The sequence below is a fragment of the Nerophis ophidion genome, unplaced genomic scaffold, assembly GCF_033978795.1.
Source record: "Nerophis ophidion isolate RoL-2023_Sa unplaced genomic scaffold, RoL_Noph_v1.0 HiC_scaffold_46, whole genome shotgun sequence".
In the NCBI taxonomy this organism is placed as follows: domain Eukaryota; kingdom Metazoa; phylum Chordata; class Actinopteri; order Syngnathiformes; family Syngnathidae; genus Nerophis; species Nerophis ophidion.
Genome location: NW_026906968.1, coordinates 163,024 through 189,326, shown reverse-complemented (window position 1 = coordinate 189,326; position 26,303 = coordinate 163,024). Strand labels below are relative to the sequence as shown.

Sequence of the window (26,303 nt, the reverse complement as noted above, 5' to 3'; positions counted from 1 at the left end):
TATGGAATTGTTCTTATATTAAAATGAGAAACAAATCCATCTTTGTACAGCAATGGTTTGAAAAAGGCATTTGGTCACTGATGCACTTATTGACTGATAAAAATATGTTAATATTTCAAGATTTAATTAAGTATGACCTGCAAATAAACAAAATATTACAACATTTAAAAAGGCTTGTATTCAAAATATTCTAGTTACTGCATCTTTTTTAATCCTTTGCTATTTCTTCTTATTTTATCTGGAATAAAAAAATACTCATAATTTAAAAGTTTCCATTCTTTCCAAGGCAAAAGAGTTAATCTCAGAAAAAAAAATGGATTTGACCTCTTAAAATAATATGTTGGATGTTGTTTTGCAATTGAAGACAACATTTGTTGGTTCTGTGATTGGGAAACACAATAAACAGTTTATTTTAAGAATGTATGCAAAGTAAATCTCTGTGGGATGATGTACAATATTGGCTTTTGTCTGACACTCCAAACTTTGACTGATATTGATGTTGTTTTGGGGATGTTGAAAAAAGAAAAAAATACAGAAAAAATGTTTAGAACAGAATACTGGATTTATTTGATGTATCCACAAATGTAAGTTTGTAAAAACAAAATCCTTTCACAAAAACAAAAAAAAAATCTGCTATTTTCTCTCACTTGTATATTGCATAAAGGTCTGGGGACATACATATAAAACAATCACAACACAATCATTATAATACAGAGTAATAACGATAATGAATAAAATAGATTATAGAGACCCAACAAATGAATCATAAAGTTGTTAGAAAGTCAAAATGAAAGTCTTGACAGTTTATTTCAAATCCTGCAGTTTCATTTGCTGCTGCTGTTCTCACCAGCACACTTGTGTTTCTTACACTGGTACTTAGAAGACAATCTTTCACCACACACACTGCAACTCAACACTTTCTCTCCTGGGTGTCTTCTCATGTGTGCTAAAAGGTTTGATCGGTCACAAAAGCTTCTGTTGCAGATTGAACAAGAATGTGATTTTTCACCAGTGTGTGTTCTAGTGTGTACTTTCAAACTGTTACTTTGTACAAAACCTTTACTACAGATTGAACAGGAAAAAGGTTTTTCACCAGTGTGTGTTCTCATGTGTACTTTCAAATATTGATTTTGTGTAAAACCTTTACCACAGGTTGAACAGGGAAAAGGTTTTTCTCCAGTGTGCGTTCTCATGTGCACCTTCAAATATTGACTTTGTATAAAACCTTTACCACAGATTGAACAAGAAAACGTTTTTTCTCCAGTGTGTGTTCTCATGTGTCTTTTCAAACTCTGACTTTGTGTAAAACCTTTACCACAGACTGAACAGATAAAAGGTTTTTCACCAGTGTGTGTTCTCCTGTGCACTTTCACATTGTGACTTCGAACAAAACGTTTACCACGGACTGAACAGATAAAAGGTTTTTCTCCAGTGTGTGTTCTCATGTGTCTTTTCAGATGACTATGGTTTTTAAATGTTTTGTGACAGTGAGAACATGTGAAGTGTGTGTTTTCAGTGTGACATGTCTTATCATCTTTAGAGCCTTCATCATCAGTGTCAGGAGAGTGTGACGTTGTGTCCTCACTATCTGATAGTGGAGCTAAGAGCTTGTCTGCTTGTGATCCTCCACAGTGGTCTCCATCAGCTTCTGTTGTCATGTGTTGTGTTGAGCTGCTGCTTGGAGGCTCCCCCCCTCCCCTCTCCTCACTTTCACCTTTCACCTCATCATCTTCACTCTTCACAGGGACACCAGTCACTGGGAACTCCTCCAGTCCTTCAAGATGATCTCCCTCTTGAGTGATGCTGTGTTCCTCCTCTTCCTCTTTAATGTGGGGCGTCAGTGAGTCTTCCTCTTCCTTTTTACAGGGAAGGGTCTGTGTCAAAGAGGAAAAGGAGACGCCAGAGGGTCCGTGGCGCCTGGTCTTCCTCTTTGAAGGATCCTCCTTCACCATCCTGAAGCTACTCTCCTTTTTTTCAGGCAGACGTTGTTCTCCACAGACGTCTGCAGGACACACAATGACAAACATGCTTGAGAAATGTCCAGATTTGCTCAGTCACATGAGGCATTCAGTAAGTTTACATGTACTTAAAAAAAAAGTGATTATATTAATTGGCCTGAAAACAAACACATTGCTCTTTACAACATTATTCACAGGAATAGAAGACCACTTTTTACGAGGGATGGGCAATATGGCCTAAAATCTAAATTGTGATAAATTCCCTTTAACCTGAATGCAGCTGGGATAGGCTCCAGCGCCCCCTGTGATGTTAATGTCACTTACTGATGTATAAACTTGGAGAAAAGATGAGGTTGTTTACAGTGTAAATCTGTATTCTGTATTGTTGTCTCAGCTATGATGCCATCTTGTGGTCGAGTTTGCTCACTGCGAGGGCTGTGGTTTGAAAGTGTATTTCCTTTTGCTTCATGCCTTGAACCTGAAGTAATGTTTCGTCATTGATCTCACCAAGCAACGTTTGTATGTGAGACCGGGGATTCCCATTGGATGTGGAACGGCGCCCCCATAGGGACGGACTTGTTCCGTTTTTTGTTTTCAAGTCAATGTGTCAGTTTCCACCACCTGGCTTCTATATTTAGTGGTCGACACAACAAAGCTGTAAAATTGAGCTAAAATCTGCTCGTGTGGGACAGGAAGTCATGTATGAACACAAAATAAATGATCCAGTTTACTTTCAAAGTATAACATTCTGTTTAAGGTGGATGGTATTTTACACTTTGAAAAGTCCTAATGGAGATGAAGTCAACTTGTCAAAAGGTTGTCAGACCTAATTTCACTTAATTGACACAAAGGGATGAAAACATTCTGATTCTAAAAGGCCCAAAATTAAAGAATCATAAAACAGGCATATCCTGGGCAGCTATACGGAGGTCTGTACTACAGCGTTGTATTAAAATGACTATTTCCATCTCCAACATGAAAACGAGTGTCGCTAACACAACTGCACACAGGAAATCATGTGGAGGAGAATTGCAAGTAGTCGAAACAAAGATTGTGAATGACTGACAAGAGGCCCACTTTGTTCATGTAAGTCTACTGTGGAATAAACATACTCAGGTGCTGAGAGGGATGCACAAAGTGAGACCTCTTAGTCCAGTTTAAAATCCACAGACCAAGAAGGACACACTTGGATATTGCAATATATTGATGAGGACAATAATTAAGTTATTAGGTTTATTTTCATTTATATCGGTCCTGGCCTACGATTGTGTGAATATTTTAATGCCTCTGGAATTCGTATTTAATGCTTTTTAACACCATTTAAGGCCTTAATTTAGGCAAAGTCCGTTCAATGATTTTTAATGCTTTTTAATGACGCACAGAAACCCTGCTAAAGCTCTTAAATTTAAACAGATGTGGACTGATCTATACAAAAATTCACGATAACATTACCAAGCATAATATCAATATAAGGTAATTACAGAAGTTTGATCGATATTTTGTATTATATATATATATATATATATATATATATATATATATATATATATATATATATATATATATACACATATATATATATATATATATATATATATATATATATATATATATATATTGTTGAGTTTGTTATTGTTTACAAACTCAGTAAAAAGGAAGACTTTAAGGGCATAGACCTAATGATTTAATTCAGAGCCATATTTAAATATTCAATTGATATTCTAACACCAGCATCCTGTGTTTTTGTCTGATTATGATTGCCAACAAAAATGTAATCATTCAATTATCCTGATGACTTTAAATACCAGAATCCGCATTGGTATGACCGATACTGCTTCTGAAACTATTTGGTACTGGATCGATACCAACATTTGTATTATCAGCCACAACTAAAGTATCAAACAACAAAGACAGTGATTATTACATTTGAACAAAAGAGAAGACTAAGTGATTATTACATTTTAACGGAAGTGTGGATAGAAACACGTTACATTAGAATGTTCCTAAATAAAAATATTCTTCATGGAATTATTGAGACATTTCTAGGATGTATTTATGATTTTTACGAGATTTTGATAGAATTTAATACAATCTAAGGCAACTGGACGGTTTCAGGTTCGATCCTAGTCACTGCCGTTGTGTCCTTGAGCAAGGTACTTTACCCACCTGCTCCCACACTGGTTTAAATGTAACTTAGATCATGGGTTTCACTATGTAAAGCGCTCTGAGTCACTAGAGAAACGCGCTAAATAAATATACTTCACTTCATTTAAAAGGAAACCGCACTTTTGTAATTTATTTTGCCTATCAAGAACACATAATTTTCTTTTTTATGCATTCTAAATAGTAATAAATGCAATCACAATCTGTTTACAATAGAGGCTATTAGAGTCGCACTATTCTGCCTAAAAATAACTTAAAAAGCATCCAAACACTTCCATTAAGGTTTTATGTACATGCAGTAGGTATATATGTCATTTAGTAACAGGTACTTTTTTAAAAAGATGGATTATTTATGTATTTTTGCTTATTAGCGCATCACTTTCAAAAAAGCATCACTACATGTGCTTTTTTTTTTCAACATCACTGAATATTACACACTGCAGACTTCCTGAGAGCCAACAAACATAATAAAACATCACTTACTGTACAATGTCTGCTGTCACTATGACGCAGACTGATAGACTCTTGTTATATTCCCGTTTAGATGAGGAAAGACTCATAATCGTCGCACGGTATGGGGGGTGAAGCCAAGCCTCTTTTCGGGCCTAAATTGGCTGTCAAAGGGAATCAATTTGTCAGAGTACGTCCTCATCCTTCTACTACCCAGGTGAGAGGCCACTTATAATAACAATATCACTAATACTTGGTTGGTATTCAAGCCACAAAATGCAAATGTAGTATTGTTGGTGCTTTTTGGATGGTTATAGAGGACCTCTCATTGGCTCCATTGCAAGTGGACTTTTATTTACATTTATGAGTTACAATGTGATTTAAAAATATATATATCAATAGTCATGTCTTTCATAATGATTGTGAAGGATAGAAAAAATTCCCCCAAAAAGTGCAGTTGTCCTCCAAATTCAAACGATTAGATTTAAAGGCCTACAGAAATGAGATTTTATTCAAACGGGGATAGCAGGTCCATTCTATGTGTCATACTTGATCATTTCGTGATATTGCCACATTTTTGCTGAAATGATTTAGTAGAGAACATCCACGATAAAGTTCGCAACTTTTGGTCGCTAAGAGAAAAGCACTGCCTTTACAGGAAGTTGCAGACGATGACGTCACCCGTGTGATGTCTCCTCACATATTCACATTGTTTTTAATGGGAGCCTCCAACAAAAAGTGCTATTCGGACCGAGAAAACGACAATTTCCCCATTAATTTGAGCGCGGATGAAAGATTCGTGTTTGAGGATATTGATAGCGACGGACTAGAAAAAAAACAAACACGATTGCATTTGGATGGATTCCGATGTTTTTAGACATATTTACTAAGATAATTCTGGGAAATCCCTTATCTTTCTATTGTGTTGCTAGTGTTTTAGTGATTTAAATAGTACCTGATAGTCGGAGGTGTGTGTCCACGGGTGTCTTGACGTCAGTGTCTCAGGGGAGTCGACGGCAGCTTTATGGATGGCACAAGCTCAGCTTTTCTCCGGTAAGAAGCGACGTTTGAACCACAATTTTGTCACCGAAACCTGCTGGTTGACATTCTGTCGTGATTCATGTTCGCTGATCCATAGGAAAGTTTCACCTCCAGGAATTTTAAACAAGGAATCACCGTGTGTTTGTGTGGCTAAAGGCTAAAGCTTCCCAACTCCATCTTTCTACTTTGACTCCTGCAATATTAATTGAACAAATTGCAAAAGATTCAGCAACACAGATCTCCAAAATATTGTGTAATCATGCCGTTAAAGCAGAGGACTTTTAGCTGTGTGTGTGTGCAGCGCTCATACTTCCTAAAAACCCGTGACGTCTTGCGTACACGTCATCATTACACAACGTTTTTAAGATGAAACTCCCTAGAAATGTAAAATTTCAATTTATTAAACTAAAGCGGCCGTATTGGCATGTGTTGCAATGTTAATATTTCATCATTGATATATAAACTATCTGACTGTGTGTGTGTTGGCTAGTAGTGGCTTTCAGTAGGCCTTTAGGAACCAGTACTAAAAAAAAAAAAATGGTACTTGGTATACAGCTCTTATCTTCACCACTAAACCTTTGAAATATGCTGACATATGTGCTGTTAAAGGTAAATAAACAGTAGCCATATTGAATGTTTGCCTTCATTTGACCACGTGAGGTAAGGAGGACGGCCTCTAGGTCACATGGTTACACCCCAGCAATTACACTGTTGATGATTGATGAGCATTCATTTTTAAATGGTGGTGTTAAAAAGCAAATATATCTCCATCTTTAGTGATAAATGTGTCCCCCGGATGAACATGTGTCACAAACATTGTATTAGATGATATGTGGATGTTGTGCTTACTTGGACTGTGATGAAGCTGTGAGGACTCAGGTGGTTTGTCTTCATGCTCTTCAGTCTTCACAGAGACAACAGTCAGTGGAAACTTGCTGACATCAGCCTCCTCCTGCCCTACAGGACACTCTCCCTCCTGACTGATCCACACTTCCTCCTCTTCCTCTTTAATGTGGGGGGGCTGTGGATCCTCCTGCTGCTGAAGGGGACGTTCTTCTTGACGAGCGTTCATCTGTTGGACGTCCGCAAGACAACACAAACAAACTTCAGCTCAGATGTGTCAAATGTTGTTTAGTCTATCAAATATAATATTTTCCAAGTGAACTGACACCACTTTGTGGTGATGTTCTTCTACACATGGAATAATCATCAGTTATTGATTATTATGAATTGTGTCATTTATCAAAAAGTAACAACTTATAGAAAACCTCCTGCTGGGATTTTAATACCGTCATGACTGCATGAAGTCAGTCTGCACGTATAAAAGTGTCATTGTGCTGCAGCATCAAGTGACGCCAACTGGCTCCTCCCACTACCAACCTACCAGCCAACCTTGAAGTGCACCTCCAAAATAGTCCCACCTCACGTCAACGGTGACCAGGACTACAGAGCTGTGGTCGGTTGGCTTTACTTTTACGCACAATATCCTCTCCTTGTTCTCCATTACCTACCTGCTTGGCACTCAGCATCAAGGGTTGGAATTGGGGGTTAAATCACCAAAAATGATTCCCGGGCGCAGCACTGCTGCTGCCCACTGCTCCCCTCACCTCCCAGGGTGTGATCAAGGGGATGGGTCAAATGCAGAGGACACATTTCACCACACCTAGTGTGTGTCTGACAATCATTGCTACTTTAACTTTCTTCTGCGAAAGCAACATTTTTAACCCAACAGAAAACAAACAGAAGTGCAGCGAAGCACGTGGAACAAGTGCCAGTGAGTATATATATAAATATATACATATATGTATATATATATATATGTATATATATATATATATATATATATATACACAAATTCATAAATGTAAACAAATATTTTGAATATTTGGGTACCTCATGTTTTGACTAAATACAAAATATTGATGCAAATTCATTTTGTGTGCAGTATATTAAAGCTATTTTTAATATTTAACATTTATTTAATTAAATATTTATTTTAGTCCGACTGAATAAGCATTAATCGCTTACAATTGTGCAAATAGTGTATTCATAATAACAAACATCAGTCGATTTAATTTCCATGATATGTCCACCCAATGCAGCTGAGATAGGCTCCAACACCCCCCCCGCAACACCAAATAGGGACAAGCGGTAGAAAAATGGATGGATGGATGTTATCAAGGTAATAGAAGTGCGTGCAAACATAATTTGTATTTATTGCTAATAAAGTTGACAGCAACATAAAGCAGACCACTGCAATAATACATTATATTACACTGTCATTACAATAACAATATTTTTTTTTCATCCTGTAAAGCATCTTTGAGTACACTGAAAAGCGCTATACCAAATAAAATGTATTATTATTATTATAATACCATGTGACTTATTCCAGACTTAAATTACAAGACGTTTGTTTCTTTCTAGTAACAAATATTTAATGATGTTAAGCGTGACTGTAATATACAACAAAAAACAGTTAAAGTATTAAATAAGTCAATATAATTCTCATAGAGAACATATAAAATACACTCCTCAAAAAAAACGCTCGCATTTGCTACAAAGGCCTGCTAGCGGGCTAACGCTAGCACGTTAGCTTCGAACAACATATGAGGTAAATAAGATAAATAATATGAAAATATATCATGTATATTACCTCATAAGCCGCGTGTACAAGAGAGGAGTGGAATATATTCTTCCTATTGTTACACCAGCAACTCTTTTTTGTCTTCTGTGGCCGGGCGAAGGAAGTGTGCACCACTCACTATTGTCCCAGTGAAACACGTGTTTGAAGGAAGTGTGCACCACTCACTATTGTCCCAGTGAAACACGTGTTTGAAGGAAGTGTGCACCCCTCACTATTGTCCCTGTGAAACACGTGTTTGAAGGAAGTGTGCAACACTCACTATTGTCCCAGTGAAACACGTGTTTGAAGGAAGTGTGCACCACTCACTATTGTCCCAGTGAAACACGTGTTTGAAGGAAGTGTGCACCACTCACTATTGTCCCAGTGAAACACGTGTTTGAAGGAAGTGTGCACCACTCACTATTGTCCCAGTGAAACACGTGTTTGAAGGAAGTGTGCACCACTCACTATTGTCCCAGTGAAACACGTGTTTGAAGGAAGTGTGCACCACTCACTATTGTCCCAGTGAAACACGTGTTTGAAGGAAGTGTGCACCACTCACTATTGTCCCAGTGAAACACGTGTTTGAAGGAAGTGTGCACCACTCACTATTGTCCCAGTGAAACACGTGTTTGAAGGAAGTGTGCACCACTCACTATTGTCCCAGTGAAACACGTGTTTGAAGGAAGTGTGCACCACTCACTATTGTCCCAGTGAAACACGTGTTTGAAGGAAGTGTGCACCACTCACTATTGTCCCAGTGAAACACGTGTTTGAAGGAAGTGTGCACCACTCACTATTGTCCCAGTGAAACACGTGTTTGAAGGAAGTGTGCACCACTCACTATTGTCCCAGTGAAACACGTGTTTGAAGGAAGTGTGCACCACTCACTATTGTCCCAGTAAAACACGTGTTTGGCCAACATTTGTTCCGCGGTTGAGAACACCTCGATGACGTCACACAGGAGGAAGACCAGAACAAGATGGCGTCTGGCGGAGATTACGTTGTTTTGGTTATTATGGTTTCTAGGTCTTAATTACAACGTACATGTGCACATGTGTGTCGTTTAACAGAGTAAACGTCGTTATTAATTGTTTGTATGCGGATACATTAGTCTGAGTGCACTTTGACGTGCTAGCCTAGCCTGCTGGTTAGCTTAGCTTGTTAGCTGCTAACAAAGAGAGGCGGAAGTGATCGAAACATCAAAGCAGAGATCCAATGTAAGTGTAAAGTGTTTTTATTGTGTGAACATGTCTATATTACAAATGATGTGAGTGTTGCTGAATCAGCGACTAACTGCTGCCATTGAAGAAATGTTTGTGATGTTAGAAAAAAAACAAAAAAACGATAGCAGAGGACAAGGAGGAATTTTGTCCAACAAAAGAGGAGAAGGAGCGACAACATCAACTACTGGACGCTGTTTTCAAGAAACATCAAGTTGTGTTACACATCCAGCCTTCCATCCATCTTCTTCTGCTTATCTGAGGTCGGGTCGCGGGGGCAGCAGCCTAAGCAGGGAAGCCCAGACTTTCCTCTCCCCAGCCACTTCATCCAGCTCTTCCCGGGGGATCCCAAGGCGTTCCCAGGCCAGCCAGGAGACATAGTCTATTCAACGTTTCCTGGGTCTTCCCCGTTGCCTCCTACCGGTCGGACGTGCGCTAAACACCTCCCTAGGGAGGCGTTCGGGTGGCATCCTGACCAGATGCCTGAACCACCTTATCTGGCTGTTCTCGATGTGGAGGAGCAGCGGCTTTACTTTGAGTTCCTCCCAGATGACAGAGCTTCTCAGCCTATCTCTAAGGGAGAGACCCACCACACGGCGGAGGAAACTCATTTAAAATAGAATAGACTTGATTGTCATTATATTTGCGTATAACAAGATCAAAGACTCCAACTAAAGGTGCGGTAGTGGGAACAAATATAGGGTCAAATAAATAACACAAGAGCTAATAAGGGAAAACTAACACTTGAAATAAACAGACCGCTTCGGACACTTGTACTAGTGATCTTATCCTTTCGGTCATGACCCAAAGCTCATGACCATAGGTGAGGATGGGAACGTAGATCGACCGGTAAATTGAGAGCTTTGCCTTCCGGCTCAGCTCCTTCTTCACCACAACGGATCGATACAGCGTCCACATTACTGAAGACGCCGCACCGATCCGCCTGTCGATCTCACGATCCACTCTTCCCTCGCTTGTGAACAAGACTCTGAGGTACTTGAACTCCTCCACTTGGGGCAGGGTCTCCTCCCCAACCCGGAGATGACACCCCACCCTTTTCTGTACGAGAACCTTGAACTCGGATTTGGAGGTGCTGATTCTCATCCCAGTCGCTTCACACTCTGTTGCAAACCGATCCAGTTAGAGCTAAAGTTCCTGGCCAGATGAAGAGACCTAATCCTGCAGCCACCAAACCGAAACCCCTCAACGCCTTGACTGCGCCTAGAAATTCTGTCCATAAAAGTTATGAACAGAATCGGCGCTTTGGCGGAGTCCAACCCTCACTGGAAAAGTGTTCGACTTACTGCCAGCAATGCGGACCAAGTTCTGACACTGATCATACAGGGAGCGGACCGCCACAATCAGACAGTCCGATACCCCATACTCCCTGAGCACTCCCCACAGGACTTGCCGAGGGACACGGTTGAATGCCTTCTCCAAGTCCACAAAGCACATGTAGACTGGTTGGGCAAACTCCCATGCACCCTCAACAACCCTGCCGAGAGTATAGACCTGGTCCACAGTTCCACGACCAGGATGAAAACCACACTGTTCCTCCTGAATCTGAGGTTCGACTGTCTGACTTAGGCTCCTCTCCAGTACACCTGAATAGACCTTCCCGGGAAGGCTGAGGATGCTTCTACATATTGACACAAATATATAAAAAACACTAACCTTGTGACGGATGCTTTTGCTTTTGTTTTATTTGATCTTTCCCAACACCTGGTGGCCACAATAATTCATGAAGTCAAGCTCATGGCGCAGAACGTTGAATGATGCGGACATGTTTGTTACTGGATACTTGCTATCAGACTTTTGTTTTGGAGACTTTGTGTACGTATTAAGCAACTATAATTATTTGATATGCTTAAAAGTGCTGTTTTAGCTTAGCTGTTGTGTAGCTGCTCGCTCCTCGTAGCTTACAGCAGGTGTGTCCAAAGTGCAGCCCATAACTATGTTTTTAATTGACAACGGGGAGTTTTGAAAATGTGGTATTTGCGTGTCGGTCCAATCAGCAGCAGTTACGCCCTATTTCATCATTGGACCTAAGTCTTTGGCTTGGTAGGCGGGTACGAGGCTACCAAGCCAGGTGGTACGAGCACGAGCACGGAGGAGCCTTTGTAGTGGTGTCGCAGCTCGGTGGTCGTGCCGTCAGGTAACACCAGGAAGGTTCCTTCTGTGCGACATTCACCGGTGCTTTTTTCTCCCTGGACTCTGACTTCATATCTGGTGTTGTCCCTCAGACCTCGGCCAAGAAGCCACGTAAACAGTGTGAAGAATGTGGGCGATAAGAGTGTGTGTGCGTGGGCATGAACTTGCACCCACTTTCAACTGGAACTCAGGACATATGATTAGTTGCACGGCCTATTCTAATCTATATTAAACAGCGTCCGGGGCTTGCGTCCACTGCGGGGGTGCGTCATCGCTCTCTCGGTGTGGGTCGTTGCGCTCTTCGTCTGCTGGCCGTTGTTTCCTCCTCCGTGCTGCTCCCCCGCTCGTTCCTCCCTCGCCCTTTTTGTACTCTAGCAGCAGATAGACAGATTGTAAGCAGGTGTGTAATATACGCACCTGGCTCAGATTGCCGCTGCAGTGTCGCTTCGCGTGTGTCATGCCTCTCCTCGCCGCCGCATGCCCCGCCTCCTGGCCTCCAGGTGGGCCCGCGCTGCTGCTTTCCGCCCATTGTCGGCCCGTCGGCTGTGTCTCTCCACACATACAATGTCTGCTTTCACTGGGATGCCGACTGATGGGATGTTCATATCTTCCCGTTTAGATGAAGAATTAATCATCGCAAACGGTTAAAAAGGGTGGGTGCAAAAGAGCACATTACTTAATCTTTCTAGCCATCTCCAGGTCTAAGTTGGATGTCAGTGTTGACCAAGTTCTCGGTTTATGTCCACAACCTTCTACTACATAAGTGAGAAGCATGATTTATATTCTAGAATTAGCTTTCACCATCTTAGAGGTGAGGAAGCAGCTCAGTATGTCAATATAGCAGCATAAGCTAGTTACTTCTGTGATCAATGCGCCGCTAAAAGTAGGTCCTTAGCGTTAGCGCTTATAATAACAATATCATTAATACTTGGTTAATATTCAGGTCACAAAATGTAAATGGTGTATTGTTGGCAGTTTTTTTGGAGGACTTTGTGGGTCTAATAGAGGAGCTCCCATTGACTCCAATGTTAGCTGATTTTTTGCTCATGATTATTTAATAATTCAAATTCATAAAAGTTTGAAACAAATGTCTTACATAAGGATTGTGAACGATAGGCAACATTTTAAAAAAGTGCAGTTTCCTTTGAATTTGTCAGATAAGTAAACAGTCGTTCAAATTAAATATGTAAAACAATTGAGGTTGTTTATAGATATTATCCACTATGAAGTTACAGTCAAACTAAGCACACAAGGGAAAGTACATTCATATACACATGAAGTACACACACGTGTAAGAATCATGTTACCACCAAAATATTGTCTTGTTCTCCTAAATCCAATATCGAGTATCCTTTGGTGAGCTGACCGTATCGTCACACCCTTAGTTAAAAGCACACCATCCCCATGACATGACACTTCCACGTGATGTAGAACAGTAGTCCCACATTTTAAACATACACACACATCTGAAGAATATTAAAATTAAATATATTTGGTGGGCCAAAAAAAATGATTCGACGAACTAATGTTTGGTATGGGCGATATGACCTCAAATCTATATCCTAATAACAATATATGTCACGATATATAATTTGGTGTATAATTGATACTAGAATAATTTTAAAGTGGGTTACAAAAGCTCCTAATTTGGCAGCTGACATATGCAGTAACAAATTGTATAATTTATAATTGTATTATTTTGTTGAAAAAAATATTTTTAATGTACTTGTTTATTTACTGTTAATATCTGGTTACTTTATTTGAGAAAATAATACTGGAAATGATGTAATATTTTACTGCATATTTCAACAACTAAATTAGGAGACTCTGTAGCCTGTTTTAAAATGGTTCTGTTAGTAATTCAATATGAAATAATATATCGTAAAATCAATTTTAAACCAAATCGTTTATCCATAGTAAAAACTCCTGTTGTTCTGGTTGGTTTTAATTTTCCTGTGAAAAATGTAAAGAGTAACGTGTTTGTGCATCACTGAGATTTCAAGACAGTTGATACAATAACTTGTTTTTCCTAAGTGCATGTCAAAGTACTTAATGCATTATGTGACTGAGCACAGATGGATGTTTCTCAAACTTGTGTTTGTCTTGCAACAGAAGTGGAGCTTCAGGATGCAGACGGGGGAGCCACAGCACAACCTCATTAAGAAGGAAGAGGAATACCCACTGATCCCCCATTTTAAAAATGAAGAGGAACACCCACTAATCCCCCATTTTAAAGAGGAAGAGGAGGACCCACTGACACCCCATTTTAAAAAGGAAGCAGTGGATCCACAGAGCCCTCACATTAAGGCGGAAGAGGAATACCCACTGATCCCCCATTTTAAAAATGAAGAGGAACACCAATGGCTACCCTTTTTTAAAGAGGAGATGGAGGAACCACTGACACCACATTTTAAAAAGGAAGCGGTGGATCCACTGAGCCCTCACATTAAGGCGGAAGAGGAGGACCCACTGACCCCTCACATTAAAGAGGAAGAGGAGGAACACAGCATCAGTCAGCAGGGAGAGCATCTTGAAGGACTGGAGGAGGTTGATGTCACCAAGATGCCAGTGACTGGTGTCCCTGTGAAGAGTGAAGGTGATGAGGTGAAAGGTGAAAGTGAGGAGAGGGGAGGGGGGGAGCCTCCAAGCAGCAGCTCAACACAACACATGACAACAGAAGCTGATGGAGACCACTGTGGAGGATCACAAGCAGACAAGCTCTTAGCTCCACTATCAGATAGTGAGGACACAACGTCACACTCTCCTGACACTGATGATGAAGACTCTAAAGATGATAAGACATGTCACACTGACAACACTCACTTCACATCTTCTCACTCTCACAAAACTTTTAAATACCATTGTCGTCTGAAAAGACACATAAGAATACACACTGGAGAAAAACCTTTTTCTTGCTCAGAATGTGGTAAAGGTTTTACACGAAGTCAACATTTGAAAGTACACATGAGAACACACACTGGAGAAAAACCTTTTTCCTGCTGAGAATGTGGTAAAAGTTTTGGAAAAAATCAAAGTTTAAAAGTACACATGAGAACACACACAGGAGAAAAACCGTTTTCCTGCTCAGAATGTGGTAAAAGTTTTGTAAGAAATGAACGTTTAAATGTGCACATGAGATCACACACTGGAGAAAAACCTTTTTCATGTTCAATCTGCGGTAAAGATTTTACTCGAAGGGACCATTTCAAAAAACACATGAGAATACACACTGGAGAACAACCTTTTTCATGTTCAATATGCGGTAAATATTTTGCTCGGAAGAACTACTTTGAAAATACACATGAGTACACACACTGGTGAAAAACCTTATACTTGTTCAGTATGTTGTAGAAGTTTTATACAAAGTATGCATTTGAAAAGACACATGAGAATACACACTGGAGAAAAACCTTTTTCATGTTCAATCTGCAGTAAAGATTTTACTCAAATGCACCATTTCAAAGCACACATGACAAGACACACTGCAGACAAACCTTAAACATGTTCAGTGTGTTGTAAAAGTTGTATACAAAGTCCGTATTTTGAAAAGACTCATGAGAAGACACCCAGGAGAGAAAGTGTTGAGTTGCAGTGTGTGTGGTGAAAGATTGTCTTCTAAGTACCAGTGTAAGAAACACAAGTGTGCTGGTGAGAACAGCAGCAGCAAATGAAACTGCAGGATTTGAAATAAACTGTCAAATCTTAACTTCGACTTTGTAACAACATCAGCACATAGATTCTAACATTCATAGATTAGATATTTCAGATTATTGCTTTTTTCAGTCAAGTACATGTTTTAATATACAACTTTGTGTACTTTTATTTAAAAATGAACACCACACTGACTGTAAAGATGAGAATAAACAGGACAAAACATGTTACAAATACTTTTTATGTGTATAGAGATATTCAGAAATCATGTTTGATTTTTAATGATGTTGTAGAGTAACTCCTTTATATGATGTACATATTTGTTTTACATGTGTTCATACCTTTGCTTTTGAATACACAAAAATCCCTCTTAGTTCATATGTACTGGTTCACATCTGAAACATCTTCTGGACCACTTCTGGAAACATATTATTATTTACTTTATACATTTTCAGCAGTTGTCTTTTATACAATATCATTTACTTTTAAAATCTGTGACTTTATGAATCATTTGTTGGCTCTCAATAATCCATTATTTTAATTATCTTTATTACTCTCCTTTGTAATATGAATATTGTTTTATATGTATGTCCACTTTATGCAATATGTAGATTACAGAAAATGGCAACATTATATGTGGAAGGTTATGAAGGATAGTTTTGTTTTTAATAATCTACATTTCTTATTTTTTTTTAAAACTACACATGACAATTTAAAAAAAAAGTTGTTTATGATTTTGTTCCCCCTTTTTTAGAATCCCTCAAACATTATCAATTTCAGAAAACATGGGGAAGTTTGGATTGTTAGGGAAAAGTCAATAAAAGTCAATCCATCCATTGTTTCTACCACTTGTCCCTTTCATTTTTTATGTATAGCATTTAATCACAAACTTGTCCGCCAAAGGGTGTTAAGTTTTGGAAAAACTCCTTCTGTCAGAGTGCTGTTCAACACTGCAAAGAGGAACCCAAGGATGTACAGGACGCTGAGTAAAACACATTTTTTACTGCGGAAATCTACTCACAAAAACAATCCAAACAGGAGGAAACAAAAAGCGACGGTGCGAAAGAGAGAAGACAAAATGTGCATTGTGGACAAAATAAAAGATACATGTATACAAAAATGAACTAAACTTGGTTTGGAGTTACAAGACGTGCACAATACACAACAACACCAAGATGGATGGCACTGGGAATGGCCAAGGTAGCAAAATACTCAAAGCATAGAATCAACTGGCATGATGTGGAATCGCTGAGTGCCATCCAGCTGTCAATGTGCTGCTTAAGTAGCACCAGGGTCAATCGGAGGCAGCTGTGCACGTCCCACAACTCCGCCCACAAAGGCAACACAGGGACTTTAGGAGGAAGGAGAAATGTAAGAACAAGATCAACTGCACTAAAAGAGGAAAACTGACAATACAAACCACTAGGTGGCAGCAGGTGGTGACAACTTCCCTCAAATTAATTTGGGAAAAAATGGACTGTGCATAAGAGATAAATCATCACAAATGAAGTTAAATCATTCAAAAGTTTACCTTTGTAATTCATTTCTATCCAAATAAATCCAGGATGGTTCTCCAGAATGTTCCATTCGAGAATGCTGTCAAACTGTTATGTCTACTAGGAAAATTAAATTCCAATACATTGTTAAATATTTGAATATTTTTACGAAAATAAGTTGTATGTCCTTGTTTAGAAATTTTGAAATTGACAGGTTTACTTTTATTTTCACAATAAGTAAATAGTATATAATAAAATAGTTTTACCGTTGTGGGAAACTGGTTGTACTTATTTCTCTCGCGAGATTTGGAAAAGAGCTGGTTACTTATTTCTCTCGCGAGATCTGACAACACTGCGGGCGAACCAAACACGGCGAGGATAAAGCAAGATGGCGTCTGACGGTGAAGACATTATTGCAGTCGTCACAGTTCAATGTTCTTAATCTGTGCCTCCATGTACACATATATGTCCTTTATTACACTCTAGTAAATAGGGTAAACATCGTTAATAACTGTTTGCATCCGGTTATATTAGTCTGAGCGCACTTTGATGCTTCTCGAGCTAGCTTAGCCTGCTAGTTAGCTTAGCTTGTTAGCTGCTAACAAAGAGAGGCGGAAGTGATCAAAACACATCACTAAGTAGAGATCAAATGTGAGTGTAAAGTGTTGTGATTGTGTGAAAATGTGCCAAAGAACCACAGCAGAGTACGAGGAGGAACTTTGTCCAACAAAAGAGGAGAAGGAGCGACAACATGAAAAACATCAAGTTGTGTTGCACAGAACAGGTTTGTTTACTTCTTACTCTCACATCTTTACTAACTTTATATTTATTATTAACACTATTCTTCAATAAATTGTCTATAGGAAGATGAATTGTTATGTGAGGATGATGCACTGATTGTTTTACATTGTTCATAAAAACGAGACAGTGCCAGACACACAATATTTATGAGAGGTTGATGTTTGTAACAATGTGTATCAACATGTTTACACAAAACTCACACAGTCACCGGGGGAATATTCCAGAGAGCAGGTTAAGTGCAAAGTCCTGAGTATGTAAAGCTCGAGAGTTTTACCTCCAAAAATAAGAGAGGTAAGACAAAGTCAGAGTCAGTTACCATGGTGACTGACTCTGTTAACCTAGCCTGCTAGCTGGCAGGTTTGACAAGTTATATATGTGTGTCAAAGCATACTGACCTGTTATTTCCTTCATGTCGGTGCACCCTCCCTGAGATCAGTAGGTTGTGAATTCAAACCCCAACCCAGTCATACCAAATACTATAAAAATGGGACCCATTACTTCCCTGCCTTGCACTCAGCATCAAGGGTTGTAATTGGGGTTTAACCACCATAAAAGTTATTCCCGGGCGTGGCCACCGCTGCTGCTCACTGCTCCCCTCACCTCCCAGGGTGTGATCAAGGGTGATGGGCCAAATGCAGGAAATAATCTCCCCACACCTAGTGTGTGTGTGACAATCATTGGTACTTTAACTTTTTAACGTGGCTGTGATTGTCAAAAAAACAAAGCCTGATCTAAAGATGACATCTTGATCTCCTTCCATCTCAAACCAATTGGCCGTTCATTATTAAGTGAAATGTCTTATAGTCGCTTAAATTTGTCTTTAACCAAGCAACACTGTTTTATTCAGTTACTCAACTAATCGGAAACATTTCCATTAGAACACTTGATTAATACAATTTTCAATAGCCACAGCCCTATATTTCATGTACAATTTAATATTTAGCATGTAGGAGTTAAAATGTGTTTTGTTTGTGTCCTGTAGACATCCATCAGCTGATTGGACACCAAGAAGAATGTCTCCCTCATCTGCAGGGGGACAGTTTCACTGTAAAGTATCCACAGCTCTCAAATTTTAAAGGGGACAAGGAGGATCCACAGCCCTCTTATTTTAAAGAAGAAGAGGAGGGAGAGTGTCCTGTAGGGCAGGAGGAGGCTGATGTCAGCAAGTTTCCACTGACTGTTGTCTCTGTGAAGACTGAAGAGCATGAAGACAAACCACCTGAGTCCTCACAGCTTCATCACAGTCCAAGTAAGCACAACATCCACATATCATCTAATACAATGTTTGTGACACATGTTCATCCGGGGGACACATTTATCACTAAAGATGGAGATATATTTGCTTTTTAACACCACCATTTAAAAATGATTGCTCATCAATCATCAACAGTGTAATTGCTGGGGTGTAACCATGTGACCTAGAGGCCGTCCTCCTTACCTCACGTGGTCAAATGAAGGCAAACATTCAATATGGCTACTGTTTATTTACCTTAGCAGCACATATGTCAGCATATTTCAAAGGTTTAGTGGTGAAGATTAGGGATATACATCAAGTACCATTTTTTTAATTAATACTGGTTCCTAATTTTGTCGTCCATGAGGACCGTGAAAATTCTGGATTAAAGACACAACTATTTGTATTTTTAATTCCAGCTGACTGAGGTAACTATGACACGTTGTCACATTGAGTTCAGCTGCCGCTGCTACACATTACAATCAGCTTTGAATAATGACAAATAAGGAAGCAACCAAAGTTTGAAGTGTGTGTTATTGACAAGAAGATGACATAAGTGCATTTCACCTTGCACTGCACACATAGTTGACTTCTTTAAGACTTCAAATAAACAGCTGCTGATTAAAGACTTCCCTGCTCTGAGATGTTACAGAACATCATGTTGGAGGTGTTCAACCTCTTGTGCTAATAGGAATGCTATTTAAAATGCCTTTTTCCACTTTTTTATTTCCACAAATGACATGTAGTACCAAAAAAAGTACCGACAAATACTGGTATCGATTAGGGTATCATATTGATACATTTCTAACGATTTATATCCCTACTTAAAATACAAGCCAGATATCTTAAAAAAATAATTTCAACGTTTGTTTGGATTTAGTTACTTCTCTGCTGTCCAGCAATGTCTCAATCAATCTAGTTTATTAGTACTAATTAGCAAAGTTGTCTTCAATCAATCAATCAATGTTTACTTATATAGCCCTAAATCACTAGTGTCTCAAAGGGCTGCACAAACCACCACGACATCCTCGGTAGGCCCACATAAGGGCAAGGAAAACTCACACCCAGTGGGACATTGGTGACAATTATGACCCAGTGGGACGTCGGTGACAATAATGACTATGAGAACCTTAGAGAGGAGGAAAGCAATGGATGTCGAGCGGATCTAACAGGATACTGTGAAAGTTCAATCCACAATGGCTACAACACAGTCGCGAGAGTCCAGTCCAAAGAGGATCCAAGACACAGCAGCGAGAGTCCCGTTCACAGCGGAGCCAGCAGGAAACCATCCCAAGCGTAGGCGGACCAGCAGCGCAGAGATGTCCCCAGCCGATACACAGGCAAGCAGTACATGGCCACCGGATCGGACCGGACCCCCTCCACACGGGAGAGTGGGACATAGAAGAAAAAGAAAAGAAACGGCAGATCAACTGGTCTAAAAAGGAGGTCTATTTAAAGGCTAGAGTATACAAATGAGTTTTAAGGTGAGACTTAAATGCTTCTACTGAGGTGGCATCGCGAACTGTTACCGGGAGGGCATTCCAGAGTACTGGAGCCCGAACGGAAAATGCTCTATAGCCCGCAGACTTTTTTTGGGCTTTGGGAATCACTAATAAGCCGGAGTCCTTTGAACGCAGATTTCTTGCCGGGACATATGGTACAATACAATCGGCAAGATAAGATGGAGCTAGACCGTGTAGTATTTTATACGTAAGTAGTAAAACCTTAAAGTCACATCTTAAGTGCACAGGAAGCCAGTGCAGGTGAGCCAGTATAGGTATATATGTATGTATATATGTATATAAAGGTATATACAGTACAGGCGTAATGTGATCAAACTTTCTTGTTCTTGTCAAAAGTCTAGCAGCCGCATTTTGTACCAACTGTAATCTTTTAATGCTAGACATGGGGAGACCCGAAAATAATACGTTACAGTAGTCGAGGCGAGACGTAACAAACGCATGGATAATGATCTCAGCATCTTTAGTGGACAGAATGGAGCGAATTTTAGCGATGTTACGGAGATGAAAGAAGGCCGTTTTAGTAACGCTTTTAATGTGTGCCTCAAAGGAGAGAGTTGGGTCGAAGATAATACCCAGATTCTTTACCGTGTCGCCTTGTTTAATTGTTTGGTTGTCAAATGTTAGAGTTGTATTATTAAATAGAGTTCGGTGTCTAGCAGGACCGATAATCAGCATTTCCGTTTTTTTGGCGTTGAGTTGCAAAAAGTTAGCGGACATCCATTGTTTAATTTCATTAAGACACGCCTCCAGCTGACTACAATCCGGCGTGTTGGTCAGCTTTAGGGGCATGTAGAGTTGGGTGTCATCAGCATAACAGTGAAAGCTAATACCGTATTTGCGTATGATGTCACCTAGCGGCAGCATGTAGATGCTGAAGAGTGCAGGGCCAAGGACCGAACCCTGGGGAACTCCACACGTTACCTTAACGTAGTCCGAGGTCACATTGTTATGGGAGACACACTGCATCCTATCAGTAAGATAAGAGTTAAACCAAGACAGGGCTAAGTCTGACATACCAATTCGTGTTTTGATACGTTCTAATAAAATATTATGATCGACGGTATCGAAAGCAGCGCTAAGATCGAGGAGCAGCAACATAGATGACGCATCAGAATCCATCGTTAGCAATAGATCATTAGTCAGTTTTGCGAGGGCTGTCTCCGTGGAGTGATTTGCCCTGAAACCGGATTGAAAGGTTTCACATAGATTGTTAGACGCTAAGTGTTCATTTAACTGCTCCGCAACAATTTTTTCAAGGATTTTTGAAATAAAGGGAAGGTGAGACACCGGTCGGTAATTTACCATGAGGTCAGGATCGAGGTTAGGTCTTTTAAGAAGAGGATGAATAACCGCTTTTTTGAATGCTAGGGGAACAGTGCCCGAGGAGAGTGATAAGTTTATAATATTTAGCACTGATGGACCTAATAATACAAAGAGCTCCTTGATCAGTTTCCCTGGAAGAGGGTCAAGTAAACATGTTGTTTGTTTTATTCCATTTACACGTTGTAACAATTCCTCTAATGTTATTTCCTCAAAACGAGAGAAACTATTTTGGAGGGCAGTATCCGCCGTATATACCATCGTGTCAGTGTTAATAGAACCCCGTTGTAGCTGGGACGCATTGTCTTTAATCTCCTTTCTAATGACTTCAATTTTCTTACTAAAGAATTGCATAAAGTCATCAGCTGAGTGGGTGGAGCTACTGGAAGGAGTCCCTTGTTGGGTTAGCGATGCTACCGTACTAAACAAAAATTTAGGATCGTTTTTATTACGGTGGATGAGATTTGAGTAATATTTAGCTTTAGCTAAGGTAAGCATGCGTTTATAAGTTATTAAACCATCACTCCATGCTTGATGGTGCACCTCAAGTTTAGTCGTGCGCCATTTGCGTTCCAGCTTTCTACATAATAATTTCTGAGCTCTAGTTTCTTCTGTAAACCACGGGGTGCGCTTTTTTGGAGCCTTTTTTAACTTTAGCGGTGCTATGTTATCAATGGTTTCGCGCAGGGCGTCGTTAAAGTTGTTAGTGAGGTTATCAATAGAGCCCACATACTTTGGGAATGGTGCCATTACCGAGGGCAGTAGGTCAGCAAGAGTTGTCGTTGTGGCCGTATTAATGTTGCGGCTGCTATAGCAGTTATTATTATTATTAGTTTGACGAACATGCGTCTGAACCTCGAATTTTATAAGGTAATGATCGGACAATACTTTAGTATACGGGAGTATCGTAACTTTGGAAACGGTGATGCCCCTGACAAGCACTAGGTCTATCGTATTACCGTTGCGATGCGTGGGTTCATTTATTATTTGTGTGAGACCACAGCTATCAATTACAGTCTGGAGCGCTACGCACGGTGGGTCCGATGGGGTATTCATATGGATATTAAAGTCCCCCATTATGATTATATTATCGGCGTGTGTCACTAGATCAGCAACGAACTCTGAGAATTCATTAATAAAGTCCGAATAGGGCCCTGGGGGGCGGTAGATAACAGCCAGGTGTAGAGGCAGCGGTGTGACAGACCTCATAGTAAGCACCTCAAACGATTTATATTTATTATTTATGTTAGGACTAAGGTTAAAGTTTTCGTTGTATATTAGTGCGACCCCCCCACCCCTTTTGAGTGGACGGGCAATATGCGCATGTGTAAAGTTAGGAGGACATGCCTCATTTAGCGCAAAAAAGTTGTTTGGTTTAAGCCAGGTTTCGCTGGGACCGATGACGTTAAGATTGTTGTCTCTGATAATATCATTAACTAACAACGTTTTAGGAGACAATGATCTTATGTTTAAAAAACCTATATTATAGGTAGTGGGCTGTTTTAGGGAGTTTTTGATCAAATTATCCGTAGTAGCAATATTAATAATGTTGTGTTTATTATGCCCGGTGCATTTAGTATAGTTACGACCATGTCTAGGAATTGATACGACAGGAATTTTCCGATTGTTTGATTGTTGCTTTGATAAACTGCACACATCATGGTTAGCCACCTCAGTAACGGGGATTTTCCGATTGTTTGTTTGTTGCTTTGATAAACTGCATGCATCATAGTTAGCCACCTCAGTAAAACACATGTCCAACTCTGAAACACTCAAAGCAGAAAAAACATGTTCTAATTTAACTGACTCCTTACCCAGACCAGTAGTCTCGCATTTTCCATCTAAATCCGTCTTCGGGATGGAGGAAAGTGGTGTTCTGTGGGGATTAGCCTTCTGCTTTGTTTTTAGCCCCGCTCGGCATCCGCGTTTCCGATTACACCGCTGGCGTCTGCTCCGTAGACGGCCCCCGCTGCTACTAGACTCCCCTGCTTCACAGGCCGCTGGATGTAGCCGCCGACGTATTCCCATGCTAGTTAGCAAGTCTAGCACGCAAGTCTTTCTAAAGTCTTTCTTCCAATAGCCTCCTCGCGGTAAAGTTGTCCGATTGCAAACTGAGGCAGTATTTGTGACTGATAAAACTTTCGGCGAACCAAAATTTAAGAAATTGTACTGGAAAGTTAATTATGTTTGAAGATGGCTGATAGAAACACAATCAGAATCGGAAACACTTTAATAATCTCAGAGGATAATTTAATATTTTCCGCACAATCCCATTCAAGAGCAGACAAACATTACAGGGAGACAGAACAGGTCTGCCAACTTCCGCCGCCCCTTAAAAAAAAGGTGAGAAACTGGTAAATAGGAGGAGAGGTGAAAAAAAAAATCAGTCTAAGCCTGGGACCCTGGAGAGGGGATCCAGACTGAGGCCAAAGAGAAAACAAAAATCTAATATCCAGCGCCGGGGACCGGGCTCGGCGTGTAATTGTTGACAACCTGCTGCTCCACTTTGACATGTTAGGCTTACAAGATACATTCCTCCCAAAACAAGACCTGGGGCTGTTGAATTATATTAATGATGGGAATTGTATGAGGGAGGATAGCGGGAGGTGTTGCTGTGCTCTGGCACAAAAAGCACGATGCAGTTATTAGTGTTATTAGGCTCGAAGTGTATTGCTGTTCAGTATAAGTCCGACAATAGGGAGTTTATTGTTCTCAATGTGTACACTCCGTATGAATGGAAAGACAATGAGGATGAATCCATGTTTAAACTAGCTTTTATTAATTCTTTTATACAGGATAATCACTGTACGTGTATTTATGTGGTCGGTGACTGGAATGCTGATATTTCTGATGGCAGCTCTGATAATGCAAGACACCTAATACAGTTTTGTGATGATAATGCACTCACCTTATCTAGTCAAGGGTTGTTGCCAGCTGATAGCTACTCTTATATTAGTGAAGCCTGGCACACAACATCATGGCTTCGGGTGGGGGGACGGGTCCTGACTGTTGTTTGTGCTTAGCCACCAAACAGCAGCTCAGAGTACCCACTCTTTTTGGATTCCCTTGAGGGAATACTGGAGAGTGCTCCCTCGCTGATTCCCTTGTTCTGCTGGGGGACTTCAACGCTCATGTTGGCAACGACAGTGAAACCTGGAGAGGCGTGCTTGGGAAAAATGGCCGCCCGGATCTGAACCCAAGTGGTGCTTTGTTATCGGATTGTCACGGATTGTCCATGACAAACACCATGTTCAAACATAAGGGTGTCCATATGTGCACTTGGCACCAGGACATCCTCGGCCGCAGTTCCATGATCGACTTTGTAGTTGTGTCATCGGATTTGCGGCCTCATGTTTTGGACACTCTGGTGAAGAGAGGGGCAGAGCTTTCTACCAATCACCACCTTGTGGTGAGATTGTGAGGGTCTGCTGGGAACGCCTAGAAGAGTTTCCTGTCAGAGAGAGTTTCAATTCCCACCTCTGGAAGAACTTTGAACATGTCACGAGGGAGGCAGTGGATATTGAGTCCGAGTGGACCATATTCCGTGCCTCTATTGTCGAGGCGGCTGATTGGAGCTGTGGCCGCAAGGTGGTTGGTTCCTGTCGTGGCGGTAATCCTAGAACCCGCTGGTGTACACCAGCAGTGAGGGATTCCATCAAGCTAAATAAAGAGTCCTATCGGGTCATTTTTGTTCATGGGACTCCAGAAGCAGTGGACAGGTACCGACTGGCCAAGCGAAGTGCGGCTTCAGCGGTCGCTGAGGCAAAAACTCGGACATGGGAGGAGTTTGGGGAAGCCATGGAAAACGAGTTCCGGGCGGCTTCGAAGCGATTCTGGACCACCATCCGCCGCTTCAGGGTGGGAAGCAGTACACTGTCAACACCGTGTATGGTGAGGATGGTTTGCTGCTGACCTCTACTGCGGCTGTTGTTAATCAGTGGAGGGAATACTTAGAAGACCTCTTCAATCCCACCAACACATCTTCGTATGAGGAAGCAGTTCCTGGAAAATCCGTGGTGGGCTCTCCTATTTCTTGGGCCGAGGTCGCCGAGGTAGTTAAAAGCTCCTCGGTGGCCGCGCTCAGGAAACATTTGGTGATTTAACCCCCAACCCTTGATGCTGAGTGCCAAGCAAGGAGGCAATGGGTCCCATTTTTATAGTCTTTGGTATGACTCGGCCAGGGTTTCAACTCATGACTTTCCAGTCTCAGGGCAGACACTCTAACCAAAAGGCCACTGAGCAGGTCGATGGTTAATGCATCCTAAATAGAAAATAAACCTTGAGCAATTGAGTCATTGGTAGCCGCTCTATTCTGCTTTCAAAGTGCTCTAAATAACATCTTAAAGGCCTACTGAAATGAGATGTTCTTATTTAAACGGGGATAGCAGGTCCATTCTATGTTTCATACTTGATCATTTCGCGATATTGCCATATTTTTGCTGAAAGGATTTAGTAGAGCACATCCACGATAAAGTTTGCATCTTTTGGTGCTGACAAAAAAGCCTTGCCTTTACCGGAAGTCGCAGACGATGATGTCACAAGTGTGAGGGCTCCTCGCGTCCTCACATTGTTTTTAATGGGAGCCTCCAGCAGCAAGAGCAGTTCGGACCGAGAAAACGACAATTTCCCCGTTAATTTGAGCGAGGATGAAAGATTCGTGAATGAT

General features: G+C 40.6%; 3 protein-coding genes across 6 annotated transcripts in view; 1 reads left to right on the top strand and 2 right to left on the bottom strand.

Moving 5' to 3' along the window:
- Nucleotides 1–26,303, bottom strand: part of LOC133546869 (zinc finger protein 391-like) — a 95,903-nt gene that overhangs the window by 32,190 nt on the left and 37,410 nt on the right. The gene's annotated exons all lie outside the window — the stretch shown is intronic.
- Nucleotides 386–8,419, bottom strand: LOC133546872 (gastrula zinc finger protein XlCGF17.1-like). Of its 2 annotated transcripts, XM_061892723.1 has the most exons (4): nt 8,269–8,419; nt 6,462–6,684; nt 5,527–5,664; nt 386–2,002 (listed from the first exon to the last, which is right to left on the bottom strand). In XM_061892723.1, exon 4 carries the CDS (start codon nt 1,950–1,952, stop codon nt 825–827), a length of 1,128 nt encoding a protein of 375 aa, XP_061748707.1. In that variant the 5' UTR covers nt 1,953–2,002; nt 5,527–5,664; nt 6,462–6,684; nt 8,269–8,419; the 3' UTR covers nt 386–824. The 2 variants fall into 2 exon arrangements, with proteins under 2 accessions (XP_061748707.1, XP_061748706.1); XM_061892722.1 differs by lacking the exon at nt 5,527–5,664 and having other exon boundaries at nt 541–2,002; nt 8,269–8,415.
- The window catches only part of LOC133546863 (oocyte zinc finger protein XlCOF22-like), a 58,376-nt gene continuing 49,200 nt past the window's right edge, over nt 17,128–26,303 (top strand). For all 3 annotated transcript variants that reach the window (XM_061892703.1, XM_061892701.1, XM_061892704.1), the window contains exons 1-2: nt 17,128–17,543; nt 18,543–18,809. In XM_061892703.1, the coding sequence (XP_061748687.1) occupies nt 17,441–17,543; nt 18,543–18,809 (370 nt within the window). In that variant the 5' untranslated portion in view covers nt 17,128–17,440. The remainder of the gene's footprint in view (nt 17,544–18,542; nt 18,810–26,303) is intronic.

Bases quoted from the DNA above. Each gene is read 5' to 3' on its own strand.
- LOC133546872 (XM_061892722.1), bottom strand. From the start codon at position 6,684: ATGAACGCTCGTCAAGAAGAACGTCCCCTTCAGCAGCAGGAGGATCCA. The intron at 2,003-6,461 runs GTAAGCACAACA...TGTGTCCTGCAG, and splicing joins ACAGCTTCATCACAGTCCAA to ACGTCTGTGGAGAACAACGT.